At 35.3% G+C, this 15,906-nt stretch overlaps 1 protein-coding gene across 4 annotated transcripts in view; it reads left to right on the top strand.

The window, feature by feature from the left end:
- The window catches only part of ANKRD28 (ankyrin repeat domain 28), a 98,321-nt gene that overhangs the window by 65,782 nt on the left and 16,633 nt on the right, over positions 1 to 15,906 (top strand). For 3 of the 4 annotated variants that reach the window (XM_015853703.2, XM_015853704.2, XM_032443194.1), the window contains exons 5-13: positions 1,988 to 2,188; positions 2,921 to 3,008; positions 6,222 to 6,364; positions 7,752 to 7,964; positions 10,867 to 10,945; positions 11,359 to 11,473; positions 11,898 to 11,980; positions 13,617 to 13,680; positions 14,891 to 14,959. In XM_015853703.2, coding sequence (XP_015709189.1) covers positions 1,988 to 2,188; positions 2,921 to 3,008; positions 6,222 to 6,364; positions 7,752 to 7,964; positions 10,867 to 10,945; positions 11,359 to 11,473; positions 11,898 to 11,980; positions 13,617 to 13,680; positions 14,891 to 14,959 — 1,055 coding nt within the window. Of the gene's footprint in view, positions 1 to 1,987; positions 2,189 to 2,920; positions 3,009 to 6,221; positions 6,365 to 7,751; positions 7,965 to 10,866; positions 10,946 to 11,358; positions 11,478 to 11,897; positions 11,981 to 13,616; positions 13,681 to 14,890; positions 14,960 to 15,906 lie in introns of those variants that run through there. The other variant, XM_015853705.2, reaches the window with a different exon arrangement.

The raw sequence follows: 15,906 nt of genomic DNA, 5'->3' as shown, positions 1-15,906 counted from the left end.
AACATTCATCTGAAGTTTTCAGGCGTTAGATGAAAATATTCTTGATACTCATTTCAACAAAGCGTGATGTCTTACCCTTGAAGCAAGGGCACTGGGATCAAGCATGGACATTGCATCGTGCAAAATAGCTGGTATTAAGGATTTTGCTGCCAGCTGCATGAGTTCAAGCAACTTCGTGTCAACATTGCTGGGGGACAAGGCCTTAATATTTGCATACCTAGGAAAATCTAAGCAGTTTTGGTCATTTTTTCATGTCATTAAGTACACAGAGAAATGGAAGATAAATTAAGCTGTTCTCCTGTTTTACTGTGGTGCTTCCTTCTGCATAATAGTTAATATCTGTTTTAAAATTTCCTCATTCTGATTATAATTTTCCTTTAGATTTGGTTCAAAAGAGCCAATGGGTCAAAATGTTGATTAAATTTTGAACTATTAAGTCTGATTAAGTTTCTCTAAGAGAATAGAATATATTGAATGTCACACTTAAGTTACAAGCTTCTGATGCAGTATTTTCAGTTATGTTTGTTCCTGTTTTGTTTTTCTTTTTAAGTAGAAGAAAGTTCAGTTAATTAGATATAAATTATATTACCAATGTTACTTAGCATTCTGTTCATGGCTGAAAACAGTGCCTAACTTGTAGCTCTGTAATTTGAAATTTCCAATGCTTTTCATAATGTATTTAAAGTTCAGTGTGCCAGCTACTTGCAGTGGATGTTCGAAAAGTAATGCCTCTTATTTTAATATGTTGGTCCATGATGTCAGAGGTGGATTTCAGTCGTATGACAGTAGAGGTTGAACCTTCCTACCAGTGTTCCCTTTCTGGGAAGCCTGACAAAGTGGCGTCAGATATGCAAGTGCGGATGAAGCTAAGGAAGGTCACTGAACTCCTCCTTGAGGAAAAATTGGCACCCATTGACGTTTGTTGAAGCTTGCTGAACATTTATGGAGGTTAAACAGTGGATGTGAGCACAGCGAGGTGGTGGACGGAACATTTTATCTTCTGACCATCCTCAGCTGCCACACCACAGTGTGAAGAGTGCCTGAATTAGCTCATGCCTAATGGTGGTGGCTGTGTTGAAAAGTAGTATTATGTAGATAAAACTGCTCTATCAAAAAGCATCACTATTCTCATACCTGTTGTCATTTCCATAGAAATAAATAGGAGGCATTACTTTCAGAGAGACCTATTTTTGTGCTGTGTGTTTAAGTTGAAATTCACTTGAAGCAGTCAGTGAATTGTGGGAAGGACACGGAGTTGATGTGAAGTGCAGTATTGATTGTCACAGTAATGTCAGTGAGAGGTTTCTTTCTGCCTTGCAGTTATGTGCACACATTCTAGTTGAATTTGTGTATCTTATTCATAAAGTGTTCATGGCTTCTGAATTTAATGGAAGGAAGTGAATAATCTTGAGATGTGGATTTTGGTGTAATGTTTTGAAATGTTTTTTCAGGAGTTTTGCAAGAGTGTATGTTGAAATTCTTTATGACCATGCTCTCTGTTTTATCTGTGGTTCTTTAAATGTGCGTTTAAAAAGTTATTTTGTCTTTCTGCCATTTCTAGACTTAGTCAGTTCCAAAGTTTTGCTTGTCAAATAGATGAAAGCGCATTTTAAGTTCATGGTATGTCACTAATCCTCGGTAATGAAGGAAGTCCTAGGGAGGTTTATTGAGCTTTGTAAATTAGTTGTGTTGACAAAACAAATTTCCTGCTGGTTTGGGAAATTGGAAAAAAGACCTGGAAATGGTTGATGCAGTTGAAATCTGTAGGGAATATGTTCTTTGTGTCCTTGAGAAGATCTCCAAGTCTGGACTTATGGTAGTACAAATCTCAAAGAATAAGGATTGTTTACAAAAGAACGAGTTACGGACAGTTATTTTCCATTATGCATTATGTGTGTGGTTTGTATACGCTAATGTAAATGTGAATTTAACATGTAACATCTGAAATCTTTGCTAAGTGGCTTTATTATTTGATAAATGTTTTCAGGATGCTGTTCAGGTGTTGCTAAAGCATTCAGCAGATGTCAATGCTCGTGATAAAAACTGGCAGACGCCCTTACATATAGCAGCTGCAAATAAAGCTGTGAAATGTGCCGAAGCTTTGGTGCCTCTTCTGAGTAATGTAAATGTGTCTGATCGGGCAGGTAGAACTGCGTTGCACCATGCAGCCTTCAGTGGACACGTTGAGGTATGGGTTAATTATCTTAGCTTGTTTCCTACTTACCATTCTATCCAGTACGTTTCTAATTTTTCATTTCTTGGGTAATATTCATGTTTTCCCCTCCCATCCCTTAAAAAACAGCAAGCCAGTCTCCTATTTCATATTTTAGATTGTCTTTTACATGCGTGTGTGTACAGATTGGTTGTGTTACATCATCTAATTGGAAGGTTATTACAGTACTCACCTCTCAAATTTGCTTGAATGGAGCTTAAATTAGTAATAAATAAACTAAAAATGGAAGAAAGATTATACTTTTCAGTATACAGTGAACAAGTGGAACATGCTACCACGGAAAGGGGAGAAAATACATGTAATGAACTAAACAGTTTTCACACCCTGAAAGGTGACACGTGGCTGTAAGTGATGGGAGACAAACCTGGCAGCAGGACTGACAGTTTTGTAGTAACTTTCAGTACACCCCTTAGCCTGAAGAGCTCTTCCTTGCCATATTTGCCACATATTTGCCCTACATAACTTATAAATGTTTCTGTTAACATTGAATTAAGGAACTTGGTCGTTTTGTTATTTTTGCCAAGGTGGTTGGGCAAGTTTTTTAAGCATAAGGAATATTTTAAAAACCAGCATATTTAAGTCCATACAATTTTTATCTTCTCCTGTGATTTTTTTCTTTGTGTGAATTCAAGCAGAGCTTTTCATTCTGAATAGTGGATTTCTTTCCTTCCTTCCTTTTTGTCCCAGATGGTCAGCTTGCTGTTGTCTAGAGGAGCCAATATTAATGCATTTGACAAGAAGGACAGAAGAGCTATACACTGGGCAGCATATATGGGTATGTATGTATTTGCAGTTGTTCACTATTCTGGTAGCAAAAAAAAAAAAAAAGTGATTAGCTAAATTTTGGTACTAATTTCAAGAGGAGAACTGTTGAGATTACTCCATTGTCTTATTCGTTACTCATTATTTTAGCTTATTGTTTCATAACCTTATCCAGCCAAGTGGAAGGAGTAAAAGCAGTAGCACCAGTCTTCTGTGAATCTACACATCTGGGAATTTCTTTGAATATGAACCTCAGAACTAAGACCTTATAATATGCAATTTCTTGTGCCTGTTTTCAGTATCTGCATTTTCTTTGTATTTAATACCTGAAATGCTAAATTCCCCAGGAAACACATATTTTATATACATATGATATTACATTACAAAACTTGAGAACATGTTCCTCTTCTTTACAGAGATTATTCAAAGATGTGAAACCTTTGTGGTTTCTTTTTTCAGTTAGACTAAGAGAAAAATAGCATTTAAATCTTATGTCTCAGTGAAAACCTTAAACTGTTCTTTATAAACACGCAGCTTGACTTTTTTTAATAAGCAGTTAAGTTAACATGCAAGAAGAACAATCGCTAGACTGCCCCTTCCATGAACAGAATGAATGTTTTTTAATTGTATCTACTCAATACCAAAAAACAAACATGCTTAGACTGGGAGATTACTCAGACTCATTGACTTCACTTAAGTCAAGGATAATTCTTGAGAGTCTCATCTTAAACAAAGTATCCCTGAATATGCTGATTAATATTCATATTCATTATTGTAAGTTATACTATTGCTTAGAAAGAAACATAATGCATTGCAAACGTGTATGCATGGGGTGGGGGAGTTAGTTCTTAGAAACAGACTTAAGATTGCTAATTAAATGCATTTTTCAGCTGTTACAAAAAAAGAAGTGGCATCAAGTATCTTTTAACTGCTTTCCCGGTCTTGCAATAAAAGAGGAAATAAAAGCAATAACTTGGAAATGGAAATGCAATTTCAAACTTACCTACTGAGCAAAGCCAAAGAGTAGAAGTACGTGTGTGTAGTTAAATTAAAAACTCTGCTTTAGTCCAATTTCACATTAGTCTTACCTGTTTAAGATCTGTACATGCCAGCACAGATCTAAAGTAATCTGGTAGCAAGGTAAATTAAGTCTGAAATCCCAGAAAGGACAGTCTTCAGAAGAAAAGAATTATGCTAGTAAATTATGAAGAGATTGTGACAGCATTAATGCTCTTAAGTTACAGTTTGAAACTCCACAACTTTGCACTTCAAGTGCAGGTACCAGTTTAATAGAGAACTTGGAGAAGAATCTTCATTATTGACCTGATGTTCTTTGAATTATTTTGTGTTAGTATTTTGTGATCTACCTGTAGACTTCTGTGCATTTGCTTATGCAGTTTCTGTGACAGGCTGTTCAACCACCTTAAGGCAAATATTTGCAAAATTTTTGAATGAAAGTCAATGCACGAGATGGCAGAGATTTGTCAGTCATCAGTGAGAGGACAGACATGTTTTCTGGCTCATCCAGGTGGAAAAAGTCTTCTATTTTTCAGATAAGCTAAATTTATTCCAGTTTTAGTGAGTGCTATTTCATAGGCTATTAACTGGAAATTCTATCACTGAACATTTCTCACAATTTAAAGCAATTTTACACTGCTCCAGTTACTAGGTGGAAAACCGAAAAGCTTTCCCACTGCATTAAATAGACTGTAGAGTAAAGGAGACATTATGCTTTTCATCACACTCCTATAAATAACTTTATAGGCCTATGGCCATTGTTTCCCTTCCTTCCTGCTTTTCACCCTGCTCCATTGCTCTCTAGCTGCAGCACTGCAAGCAATGGGCTTTCATTCGTGAGTCTTAGCGCTGCTCACAGGAGTGTGTGGGATGTCTCCCATTCACTTCCTACCTGAAGTGCCCTGCTCTTCTGTTTGAGTATCTTCCATTATGTTTTAAATGCAGGTCAGGGATTTTCTTTTGTGTGTTCTTTTTTTTAATATTTACTTTTGTGCCACTGTTTAACTTAGTATTTCTTTTAATTTCACCATTTACAGTATCCTTTGTACTTCTCTCTCTGGGGCAGGGATTGTTTTCATTCTTCTGCCCATATTATTTGGGTCACAAGATGAGTATTGTGTTTAAGTTTCTTTCTGTGTCTTTTCTAAAATACTAAAGTAGTTCAGAAGTGAAGAGTTGCAGCACCTCATGTTGCTCTGTATAGTTAGGTGAGGATCTTTTTGTATTTTGGGGGGCATGCAGCATAAAATATATACTGTGGTGACTGAATATTTAATATAGCACTTTTGTATTCCCCTGGGTAGATATTTCCTTTCCAAACTTGTGCGTGTTCTTTTAGTCATTGAAAAAGCAGATTTTCACTGTTTATGAAGCACTTTAACTGAGGGTTGTATTTGATGTTGGTTGTACTTAAGTGTCTGGATAATGATAATTTTTGTGGTTGTTTTTTTCATATTGTTTTTTCTCATATTCTCAGTTGTAATTTGTTTGACAAATTTACTCAGGAAGAGGAGCAAAGATTTGACTAGCTTGTTTTCCATTGCTTCTGTCTTGGAGCACAGTGCCATGGTGGCCTGAAGGCTGGTGCTGGAGCCAGCATGGGAAGGGCTGACCTGGGCCTTGCCACAGTGCTGAGTGGCTGGGAGAGATGCCACCCATTGGTCTGGGCTGCCTGTGGTTTTATTCAGAAATAGAATCTTTTCTTCCTTTCTGGTTGGATTTTGATGTTTCTTTCAAAGTTTGTGCTGAAGGCCTTTGAAAACCTAATGGGTTTGTGTACAGTTGTGAAGAAGAGGGAAGACTGATGGTGAGATTCTCTAGTCATTAATGGAAATTTGAAGTAACTTCAAATAATGACAAAGCTAAGTCACCTCAGTAGGTCTCAACTTTTCCAGAAACCTCCTCGATATAAGCAGAGCACAGGATTTTTTCATGTATTAAATTGATTTTGAACTAAATAGTGCCATTATTGGAGGAAGTTATGTTCAGATACCCTCATCTGGAGATAAATATTGTATGTTGCTTCTATACTTCAGAAAAGAATTAGAAAACATAAACACTTCTTTACTTTCCAGATTAGCTCCAAATGAGTCAGTGTCCTTTTCACATTACAATAATTGTACAGTTACTATATTTGTTCTGGATGATATTAAATGCAGCTTTGTTTATTGGTTTGTTTTTGTTTGGTTTTTTTTGTCTGTTCTTTTAGGTCATATTGAAGTTGTTAAATTACTTGTGGCCCATGGAGCTGAAGTAACATGCAAAGACAAGAAATCATATACACCTTTACATGCTGCAGCATCTAGTGGGATGATCAGTGTAGTCAAATATCTTCTCGATCTTGGAGTTGATGTAAGAAAGAATAAACGTGATTTTTTTTGTTCTTGTTTTAAATGCTCTTATTTGTATTCTAGCACGTTCTTTTATGCTTCTTTAGGATATCATGTTAAGATATGGAGAAAATAGAGAAAATATTTCCAAGTATCTTCATTGATATACTTTTATTGTGGTGGTGGTTTATGTTTTTGTTTTGTTTCGCCTTGTTTTTGTTATAAAACTTTATTTCCCCAGGTGATTTCACAGCTTTGCAATTTTTACCGAATTATTTAGAAATAACTTTGTGTTTATGACTTTTATTTTGTTCACTTGCTATTTCTGACTCCTAATGTATTGGACTGAAACGAAGGAAATAGGAATTCCGTTCCCGGCTTTGCCACACACATCCTTTTGGAACTGTGGGAAATAAAACTCTTTTGTGTCAGTTCTTTTTATGATGTAGATGTTAATGAATTCCATATGTATGTACCACCTATATTTTGGGAAATATTACAGATTATCAGGAACTTTCATAATACAGTAAGAAAGGCCATATTAATACTGAAATGCGAAATAAATTAAAAGGCTGTAGAATACCTGCACATGGAAAGGATGTAAACAATGAACCGTGAAACAATATAAGGAAGGTACTTTGTGCATCGTATTTAGTCTTGCAAAGCTGAGTATCACCACTGAACTTCTATCTTGAAAAGTAGATCAGAATTCAGTATTATACAGTGCCCAAGTTCTAATTCCCTGCACTCCACCTCCAAAAAAATACTTTGGAGCCTTGAGTTTAGAGACCAAGTCTGATGTATTTTATCATGGATACCCAAGCAGTGGCAGTTATATTATAATTCAATTGCAAGGAACGTGAATTTGTGTTTAAGAAGTGGTTCATAACCAAATTTCTTCTTACACTCAGTTCCTTAACATCATTAGAAATATCAGCCTACATTTTTGTGTGTGTTTATGTCCACATTCTGCATCTACATATATTTAATGCTTCAAACATACTTTGGAGAGACTCAGTCTTTCTGACATGTTTTTTTGGAAACCTACAAATGCTGTTGAGAAATGTTGAGGTCCTTCTGTGCTTAAGCTGTTAGTCTGTTGTGTCAGTGCAGATAGCCACTGTTGATGGTTTTTTTGTATGTTTTCTCTCAAGTTACATACTGCATACAGGAAACTGGCATGAACACAATTGGAGGAGGTTAGCTCAGCTGAAAAGCAATCATAACTGAAAAGCTCTGTTTCAGTGTAATATATCCAGAGCTTGCTCTTAATTTCTGGCTTTGAAAAATTCCAAAACATAGTGAAATTATCTCACAATGGGAAGTTTTGTTTGTGCTAATTAGATGTTACAGTAATACAGGTTTTTGCCATCTAACTGATAGTATTTTGTTTGTTTGTTTGCTAACAGATGAATGAACCAAATGCCTATGGAAATACTCCTCTTCATGTAGCGTGCTACAATGGACAAGATGTTGTAGTGAACGAACTCATAGACTGTGGTGCTAACGTAAATCAAATGAATGAAAAGGGGTTTACACCTTTGCACTTTGCTGCTGCATCAACGCATGGAGCGCTGTGTTTGGAACTTTTGGTCTGTAACGGAGCAGATGTAAATATGAAGGTAGGTGAATCCAGAGCCATCTATTCACTCTTAACAACATAGTTCATCTTTTTCGGAAGTGATTTTTAAAGCCTTGGGTGAGGCAGTGATTGGAGTTCCAGCTGAGTGGCATAGTATTTCTGTGTAATGTATTGTAGAAAAAAAATAAGACAGTTTGTTGCTTCAAGGAAGTTGGTCTAAATCTTAAATGTCTATGCAATATAGTAAGAAACCCAATAGGATAATGAAAGTTGACAATACTATCTAGTCAATCTTTATTATGTTTAAGTGACAGAAGTCCCTATCATCTTGTTCTTCTGGATTTATCTATATGATTAAGAGCATAATAATGCAAAATTACATATTTTTTCTTACAAATGTGCAACATAAAATAAATTCTAGATTTTTCAGAAAAATGTGTATGAACAGGCTAAGTTTAAGAGCTCCTCCACCAAAAAGATCCTAAAATCTAGGGATAGATTTTCATATTAAAAATAGAAAGAAAAGTAAGTAGATTTGGCTAATGGAAAGCCTTGGGCAGATACTCCAGCAAAACTTTCTGAACAGAGTTGAAATGCTTTTAACATTCTTAGTCACGCTTCTTTGGCTACAGAATATTCTATAGAATCCAGTCTTAGTGAAGAGATCTTTTCTAATTCTCCAAGTATAAAAGCAAACTATAACACAGATATCACATTATCTTCTTGAGTGTGTAGGCTAAGATCTCAAGGTGTGTCATAAAATCTGTAGGCTGCAGTTCATTTATTCCCAGTGCTGTCTTTCTACTGTACCTGATATCCCAGGCTGGATGTGACTGAGGGTTTAGTGTTGCCGAGCTGTCTTCTGTCCTGCATTCCTGAGACCACATTTCTCAATAATGTATGTTCTGTCACAATGCTAAATATACTAATGATCATGTAAATAGACAAAAGAAACATGAATACCACCAAGCAAAGAATTACTGTTTTCTTGTTTGTTGGTTTCCAGTGTTCATGAATTTGTACATTCCTGATACAGAAGGAAGAAGTGATGAGGACAGAAAAATGTACTGCAAGCACATTGGAGTTTTTTGACTGTTCATTTACAAATATTCCTTAAATTGTGGGCTAGGAATGAAAATGAAAACTTTCAGTATTCTGTTTGGGTAATTAGACACTGCTAAAAATTATTGTAGTCTTGGAACTTTAAATAGGAATCTTTGTTTAACACACTACACCACAGATACTGACTACATTTAGTCAGTTATAATACTGAATAACCTCAGAAACTGCAAAAAACAGCTAATGTCTTCAAATTGACTGAAAAAGCTTCTGAATTCTTTGATGCTTATGATGTGGGTGAAGTGTTGTTTGAAGGTGGCAGAAGGTTCATTGACATCAGAGAAATGTATTGTTTCCATCCTGCCCACTAGATTTTTAGTTACTGGATCCAAAGCCTAGATTTCATGGTTCCTTTAGTTATGAAGATAGATCTTGGATTTAATCAGAAACATAATCCTTAAAAATCAGCAAAGGGAAACTAAGTTAGAATCTGCTGTGTGACTGATAATCACTTGCAAAGTTGGAATTGGATGCTTTTAGAGCTTTCGTAAGTATTTATTGAAACGAAGCTTGTTCAGTTTCCAAATACTGAGGCCGATGTTCCGAGTAGTTCTTACAGAGTAGTTCCAGTAGGAAATGCAAAATATCTTACAAATCTGTTACATTCCTTTTTAAGTAAATTTGAACAGAATGCATTTTTAAAAATCCCTTATTGATTATGTTGTGTTTTCTCATTTGTACTGAAAAACTCTTTTTTTTAATTTATTTTGTTGTCTTTTGCAAGACCTCACATTGTTTTCGAGGGCTCTCGTTAGATCACCACACTACTTAGTTTCTAATACTGCCGCCTTTTTTGCTGTCAAAACAATCTGCTGGCTGAAACATCTGAAGATAATACAGCTGCCATCATAAAACATTTTATTTCTGTCAGTCTAGGGCTGAGAAGCCAATGTTTCCCATAAACACATTATTTTAGGAGATATTTCTGCAGTGCAGCGCGGTTCTAGGCTGCTTTTTGAAGTGACATTGCTGAAATTTCCATGTTTGAGTCCATCTAAAACAATACATAGCAGATTTTTCAAAGCCAATATTTAAAATATAAAGTGTGAGTCCAAAAATGCTTTTACTTTGAATGCAATTTTTGTGTGCATTTGTCAAAACTCTTCTGCATTCAAGCTTTCCCATTACCAATGATCAAGTGCAGGGAGAAAAAAAAGAAAACAAGTTACCCTAAAGAAATAACAACAGAGAAATACCTGTTTTTGTAAGTGTGTTTAGATTGTGCTGTTTAAAATTGCAAATCTCTTTCACATTATCGTTGGCCCACTTGAAGAGCGTATTTACTCTGTGAGTGACTAAGCGCACTCTTGGTATGTATTTCAGATGTATAATACCCGCTGTGGTTGAATAGATCCACCCAGGCATTACTTGTAGTTTATGATAAATTACTTACAAGTATCATTTTACAGAATTTCTGGTGGAACATACGAGCTTTTTAATGTGTAAACATCCATTGTAAATACAGTTGTTTTCTTTCAAGGAACAAATTTTATGTAAAGAAGCATTGTGTTATTTTTGATTTGGGCAGGGGGAGGTAGGCTTGTTGTTCACATTATGTTCTGTCATCATCCCCTTGAGAGCGGCTATCGTAAAGGCTTAATTGTGAGTGAAGGGGCATCGTTGAGTTGTCACTTGGAGCTGAAGGAGTGATTAAGAGCACCTCTTTTGTAGAGTTTTTCGCATCATGCTGACTTTTAACTGCCAGCATCCATCTTTCAGAGCTGCACGGGAAGAATTTAAAGGAGGGAGCAGAGGTCAGGTCTGATGGATTACTTTTACTGGACATCAGCAAAGGCTTTTTTTGTTTTTTTTCTCTTTTGCAGAGTAAAGATGGGAAAACACCTTTGCACATGACGGCGATCCATGGTAGATTTTCAAGATCTCAAACCATCATTCAAAATGGTAAAAAAAAATAAATGGGAAGGATTAGCTCTGTCATCATCTTTCCCATATTTCATATATTTTTCTCCTTTGTATTGATAACAGCATACTGAAAGTCTCCAGTAGTAGTTTGGTTAATGGTGGACTTTGATGTATCTGCCTATAAAGTTCGAAAAGTTTCATTGAAGAGCTGTTTATTTTTCAGAATATGGGAAGAACTAATTTGTTTTTTAAAACCAAAGTTGCAGGATGTTTGTCCCATGTTAGTAGATACGCTTCTCTCCATTTTGCTCATCATTAATACTAAATTCAGAACAGTTATTACAGGACAGCTACTAATGTTGCTGAAATCACTATCAGTGCTGTTTTTCTAACAAAAGTATCTGCATGCCAATATGTATTCTTAGTTAATTATTACTGTTTTTTCATTATAGGAGCTGAAATAGACTGTGAAGATAAGAATGGAAATACTCCTTTGCACATAGCAGCTAGATATGGCCATGAGCTACTAATCAACACTCTGATTACGAGTGGTGCTGACACTGCAAAGTAGGTAACATTTGCTGACATGAGTGCAAGCTGAGAGAATTGAGAATTATGTTTATTAGACTAACCATTCTAGTAGGATATTTTCATATTGTCTAAAATTTGAAATAGGAAATATTTTCTGTATTGTCCTGTACTGTGCTTTTACATGTCGGCACAATACATTACAACCTGTACAAAAAGGAAGTATTTTTCTCTGTAAGGCAATATATTGGAAATAAAATCTCTCAAAGTTTTAATAGACTGTTGCACTGAATTAGTACACCCTGCCTAATAAGAAAGCACTCAGCATGTGAGGTTTTCCTATGGCTCAGTATTTTAATTAGGTAGTTTGGTGAGCAAGCCATGAATGTTCACTTTGACATAGTCATGTTTGTTTTATTTCAATTGTAATGAAACTGTGATACCTGATTATGGTGTATCTTAGGCGGGGTATACATGGGATGTTTCCTCTCCATTTGGCAGCATTAAGTGGATTTTCAGACTGCTGCAGAAAGCTCCTTTCATCAGGTAAGTAACATGGCTTTATAATTAATTTTTATTCCATAGAATAGTTCCTAATAACTTTTTCTTAATTTAGTAATAACACAGAAATCTTTAGAGTTTACGAGTAGCCTGGGAACAGTGTGTATTTTGTTTATTTTAATTGACAGTATGTAAAAAAAGTGAATGTAAACTTCTTTCCACCAAAAAAAACCAACAGTCCATATTGAAATAGTGTCTCTATAACTTACAAAATATTGTTTTAAGTTGGCCATAGTGGTAGAGTAACTGGTCTGGACTATAATATGACTTCAGAAAGAAAGGCTAATGTTCTGATTATTCTATCCAGCATCTTTCATGTACCTCCCGTGATGTCTAGTTTTGTACAGGTTGGTTTGTTCCTGTCTATTCCTGTAGCAGACAACCTGATAGCTCTGAAGGCTCTGTGACTGCTCATTTAGAAACTTGCATTGGTGTTTTATTGTTAATGCAGCTTCTTGCTTGAAAATTAGTCAAAGGTGAGCATGTAGAATGGAGTTAGGGAAGTTTTATTTGCATGAAACAATTCTGAGGGAGTATAGATTCAGTCCAGGCTCTGGTTTAATCAGAAGGTATTTTCAATTGCTCTGCTTTATTACTGCTTCTGACTGGGTGGATCTCGTTCTGATTTTTGTGGGATAGGTTAAAACAGTAGTCAGTTTTGTGGGTTGTTTTCTGTAGCTAATACTACCCAGAGGAAACAGTTTGTGCCCTTGCTTATTCTTTCCAACACTTGTGTTACTCTGTGATGTATTATTCAGGTGCTGCCTTTATAAATTCCATATTCGCAGCACAACAGGCTAAGAATCAATTAGGGAGCACTGAGTCTGTGAATGGAAGAGCATGTGTATGCTAATTGGTCTCAAATTATAAAAAAAACAAATGTGCTCATCTGGAGGAGGGCAAAATGGATTGTCCTGGACGTGCCATTTAGCTGAGACGTTTGAGGTGTACCATTTGTTTTATTTGACTGTGTAGACTTGACTTCTGCTACAGCTTTCTCTTCAGATACCCATCTTAAAAACAAAGATAAGTTTGACCAATCAGTTTTTAGTTACTTAATTAATAATGCACAAAGGACAGTCTTTCTCATAGAAACGTCAGGGCAAAGTTAAGGCTTAAATGGTAACTCTAAGTATGGATCTCCAGCTTAGTGAAGGTCTTTGCCTGAGACTAGAGAGCTAAAATGAAGGATGAAATGTTAAGTTGCTTCTGGATTTGATAGTGTTGATAGCTCCCTCTTTATGAAAAAAATAAAAATTATCTAGGGAACATGTAGAAATTCTAGCTTATTCTTAAGTTTTCCTATTATCGTCATGGATATTATGTCCAGTAGTAAATGATACAGAAGTATTAGCAGTTAAATAGATAAGGAACAACATAGCTTCTTGCCTCAATGCTGCAAATTGTTGTACTTTTTCCTTTTCAGTTTTATTTGAATGTGCTTTTCAAAACACTGCAAATAACAAGAACTAGTTTCAAATGAATCTTGTTTTCAGTGCCTCAGAGCTTCTTCTGAAGTAGCTGCTAAGTTTGCTTTGCAAGCATTTCTCTTAAGGGTAGATGAGAACAGTTTTGTGAAAGCCTGTGTTGCATAACTGCTTTACAAATACTTGATTTATAGGTTTTGACATAGACACACCAGATGACTTTGGCAGAACTTGTCTTCACGCAGCTGCAGCTGGAGGGTATGTAAAAAGCATTCATGCCTTTATTTTTAGTGCTCATTTTTTAATTGCTGACCATTCCTTTTTTATTATTCTTTCTTCTTTGCATTTCTCCTATGGAATTATGTAAATGCAAAACTAATTTCAAGATGGATTCCATCTACAAGCAATAAAAATTAATTATTCAGCTCTGTAAGTAATTACTGGAGTTCAGTGTCCAGGTATCATCAGCTTTATATTAGGTTTATGCTTGGGGATGAACTGGATTTTATTTTAATTTCCCGTGGGTGATGATACAGCTGCAAAGATGTCGTGCCCTTCTAGGTCACCACAGGACATGAGGTGAACAGCAACTTTGGGAAATACATTTTTACTGTATCCAGAAACAAGAGATCAATCAAGCAAAATTAAAAGTCATAATTAAATTCCAGAGTTTAGGTGGATGAAGTGGTCAGAACTACTTGTTCATCACTTGAGTTGTGATCTATATTGATTATTGTTATTGCATTGTAGGTTATCTATAGCAGCTACTCAAAATTGCCTGGAAGAACTGGGTAATAAATCTCATGATACACTTTGTGGGACACAAAAACTCCATTATAATGATATTTTCATTTTCTATTTCAATGTTAATTAAGTAATACTGCTAAATAATCATTCTTAGTGAAAAGTTACTCTATAGGTACATTCTTGTTACAAATGATTAAGATTAAAATGCTGTCTTTTCATATTAAAACACATGATTTGTGACTCATTCCCTCATTCATCTACAATTTAGAAAAGTTATTAAGATTTTGTTTAAAGGTGCAGTGTTGCACATCTGTTGGTGTGATCAGATTGTACTGAAAATGAATTGCTTAAGTAAAACATTTGCGTTACATTATAACTTACACTTGAGCTTCAGATATATACCTTAAAAACTTGTTTCTGTGTTGGAATCCTGGTAGCAAAAATCATGTGCTGTACAGGTATAATTTTTATTTTATTTTATTTTAAAGAATTGAGTCTCCTATTAGGATTGTTAACGGCCATGTCCTTCTTGGTTTGGTTCTGCAACTGTGAAATACGTATTCAGATTCACAGAAATTAAACTTTTCAAAAGTTTTTGTATAGTTTAGTTTTAATAAGAATACCATCTTCAGATGTTTTCATAGCAGTTCTGGTAGTTGTAACGGTCAATATTAAGAAACTGTAATCTGCAATCACAAGCAGTATTGCATTATTTTAATAGGAATTTGGAGTGCCTAAATCTTCTGCTGAATACTGGTGCAGACTTCAACAAAAAGGACAGATTCGGGAGGTAAGAGAGTTTAGAATTTTATGTTTTGAAGGGTTTTTAAAGTGTTATAAAATGCATATTGATATGTGGTCAAACCTGTTCATTTCAGTTTATATGTTTTAAACAGTAATTTCCCTTAAAGTCTGCTTCAGCATATGTTATAGAAAATTGCAGACATATATATATATTTAGGTAGGTGCTCAGTCTTGTTTTTAAAGTGCATATTACATACTCAGCTGTAGTGTTACGAGCCTTCGCTGCTTAGAACATGAACGTAATGAGTTTGTTTCACTCATTCAAGGACATTAGCAATGTTTTCCAAATAATATATCAGACTGTAAGTTTGTTACTGTTTGTGAAGGGTTTTTCTTTAGTTAAAAGTCCAAAGTTTTATTACAACTTCCTCATCTTCCTCACATTATATCCATCTGTTACTGTTCCTTTCCTCATTTGTGCTCAGTACTTGTTTGGAATGACATTAATTTCTGTTTTTAGTGTAGAATTATTTAAGGTCATATTGCAAGATCACTACTTGTGCAGAATCCTGCATGACATCTTGAAATCATTGCATTACTCATGCACTACTCCTGCCATTCACATCCATTTGGAAGTGCCTTCCACCCTTAAAATGGAGAAATTTGTAGTAGCAATCAGTTTTTATGAACAGAAACAGAAATTCTTTATCATTGTGGTGCTAAACTGCTATTTCGAGAACTGAAGATAGAATAAGTTTCCTTTGATATGATTCTTCGATATCAGTATTTCAGTACGTCGTGCTTTTGTTAGAGGGAAGCGGTGTATATTTTCAAGATCTTTCTTTAACATTACCTCTGAAACGTTATTGTAGTAAAAAATCCTGCCTGCCTCTATTATCTAAATATGCAGAAAATATTGACTTGCTAACTGTTGTATTTTGACCTTGTTTAGTTGCTGCGCAGTTCTTGAATTTGTCCATATTTTTCACATAG

The sequence above is a fragment of the Coturnix japonica genome, chromosome 2 (assembly GCF_001577835.2).
Source record: "Coturnix japonica isolate 7356 chromosome 2, Coturnix japonica 2.1, whole genome shotgun sequence".
In the NCBI taxonomy this organism is placed as follows: Eukaryota; Metazoa; Chordata; class Aves; order Galliformes; family Phasianidae; genus Coturnix; species Coturnix japonica.
Note: the sequence above shows the minus strand (reverse complement) of the source record. Positions and strands in the feature narration are given on the sequence as shown.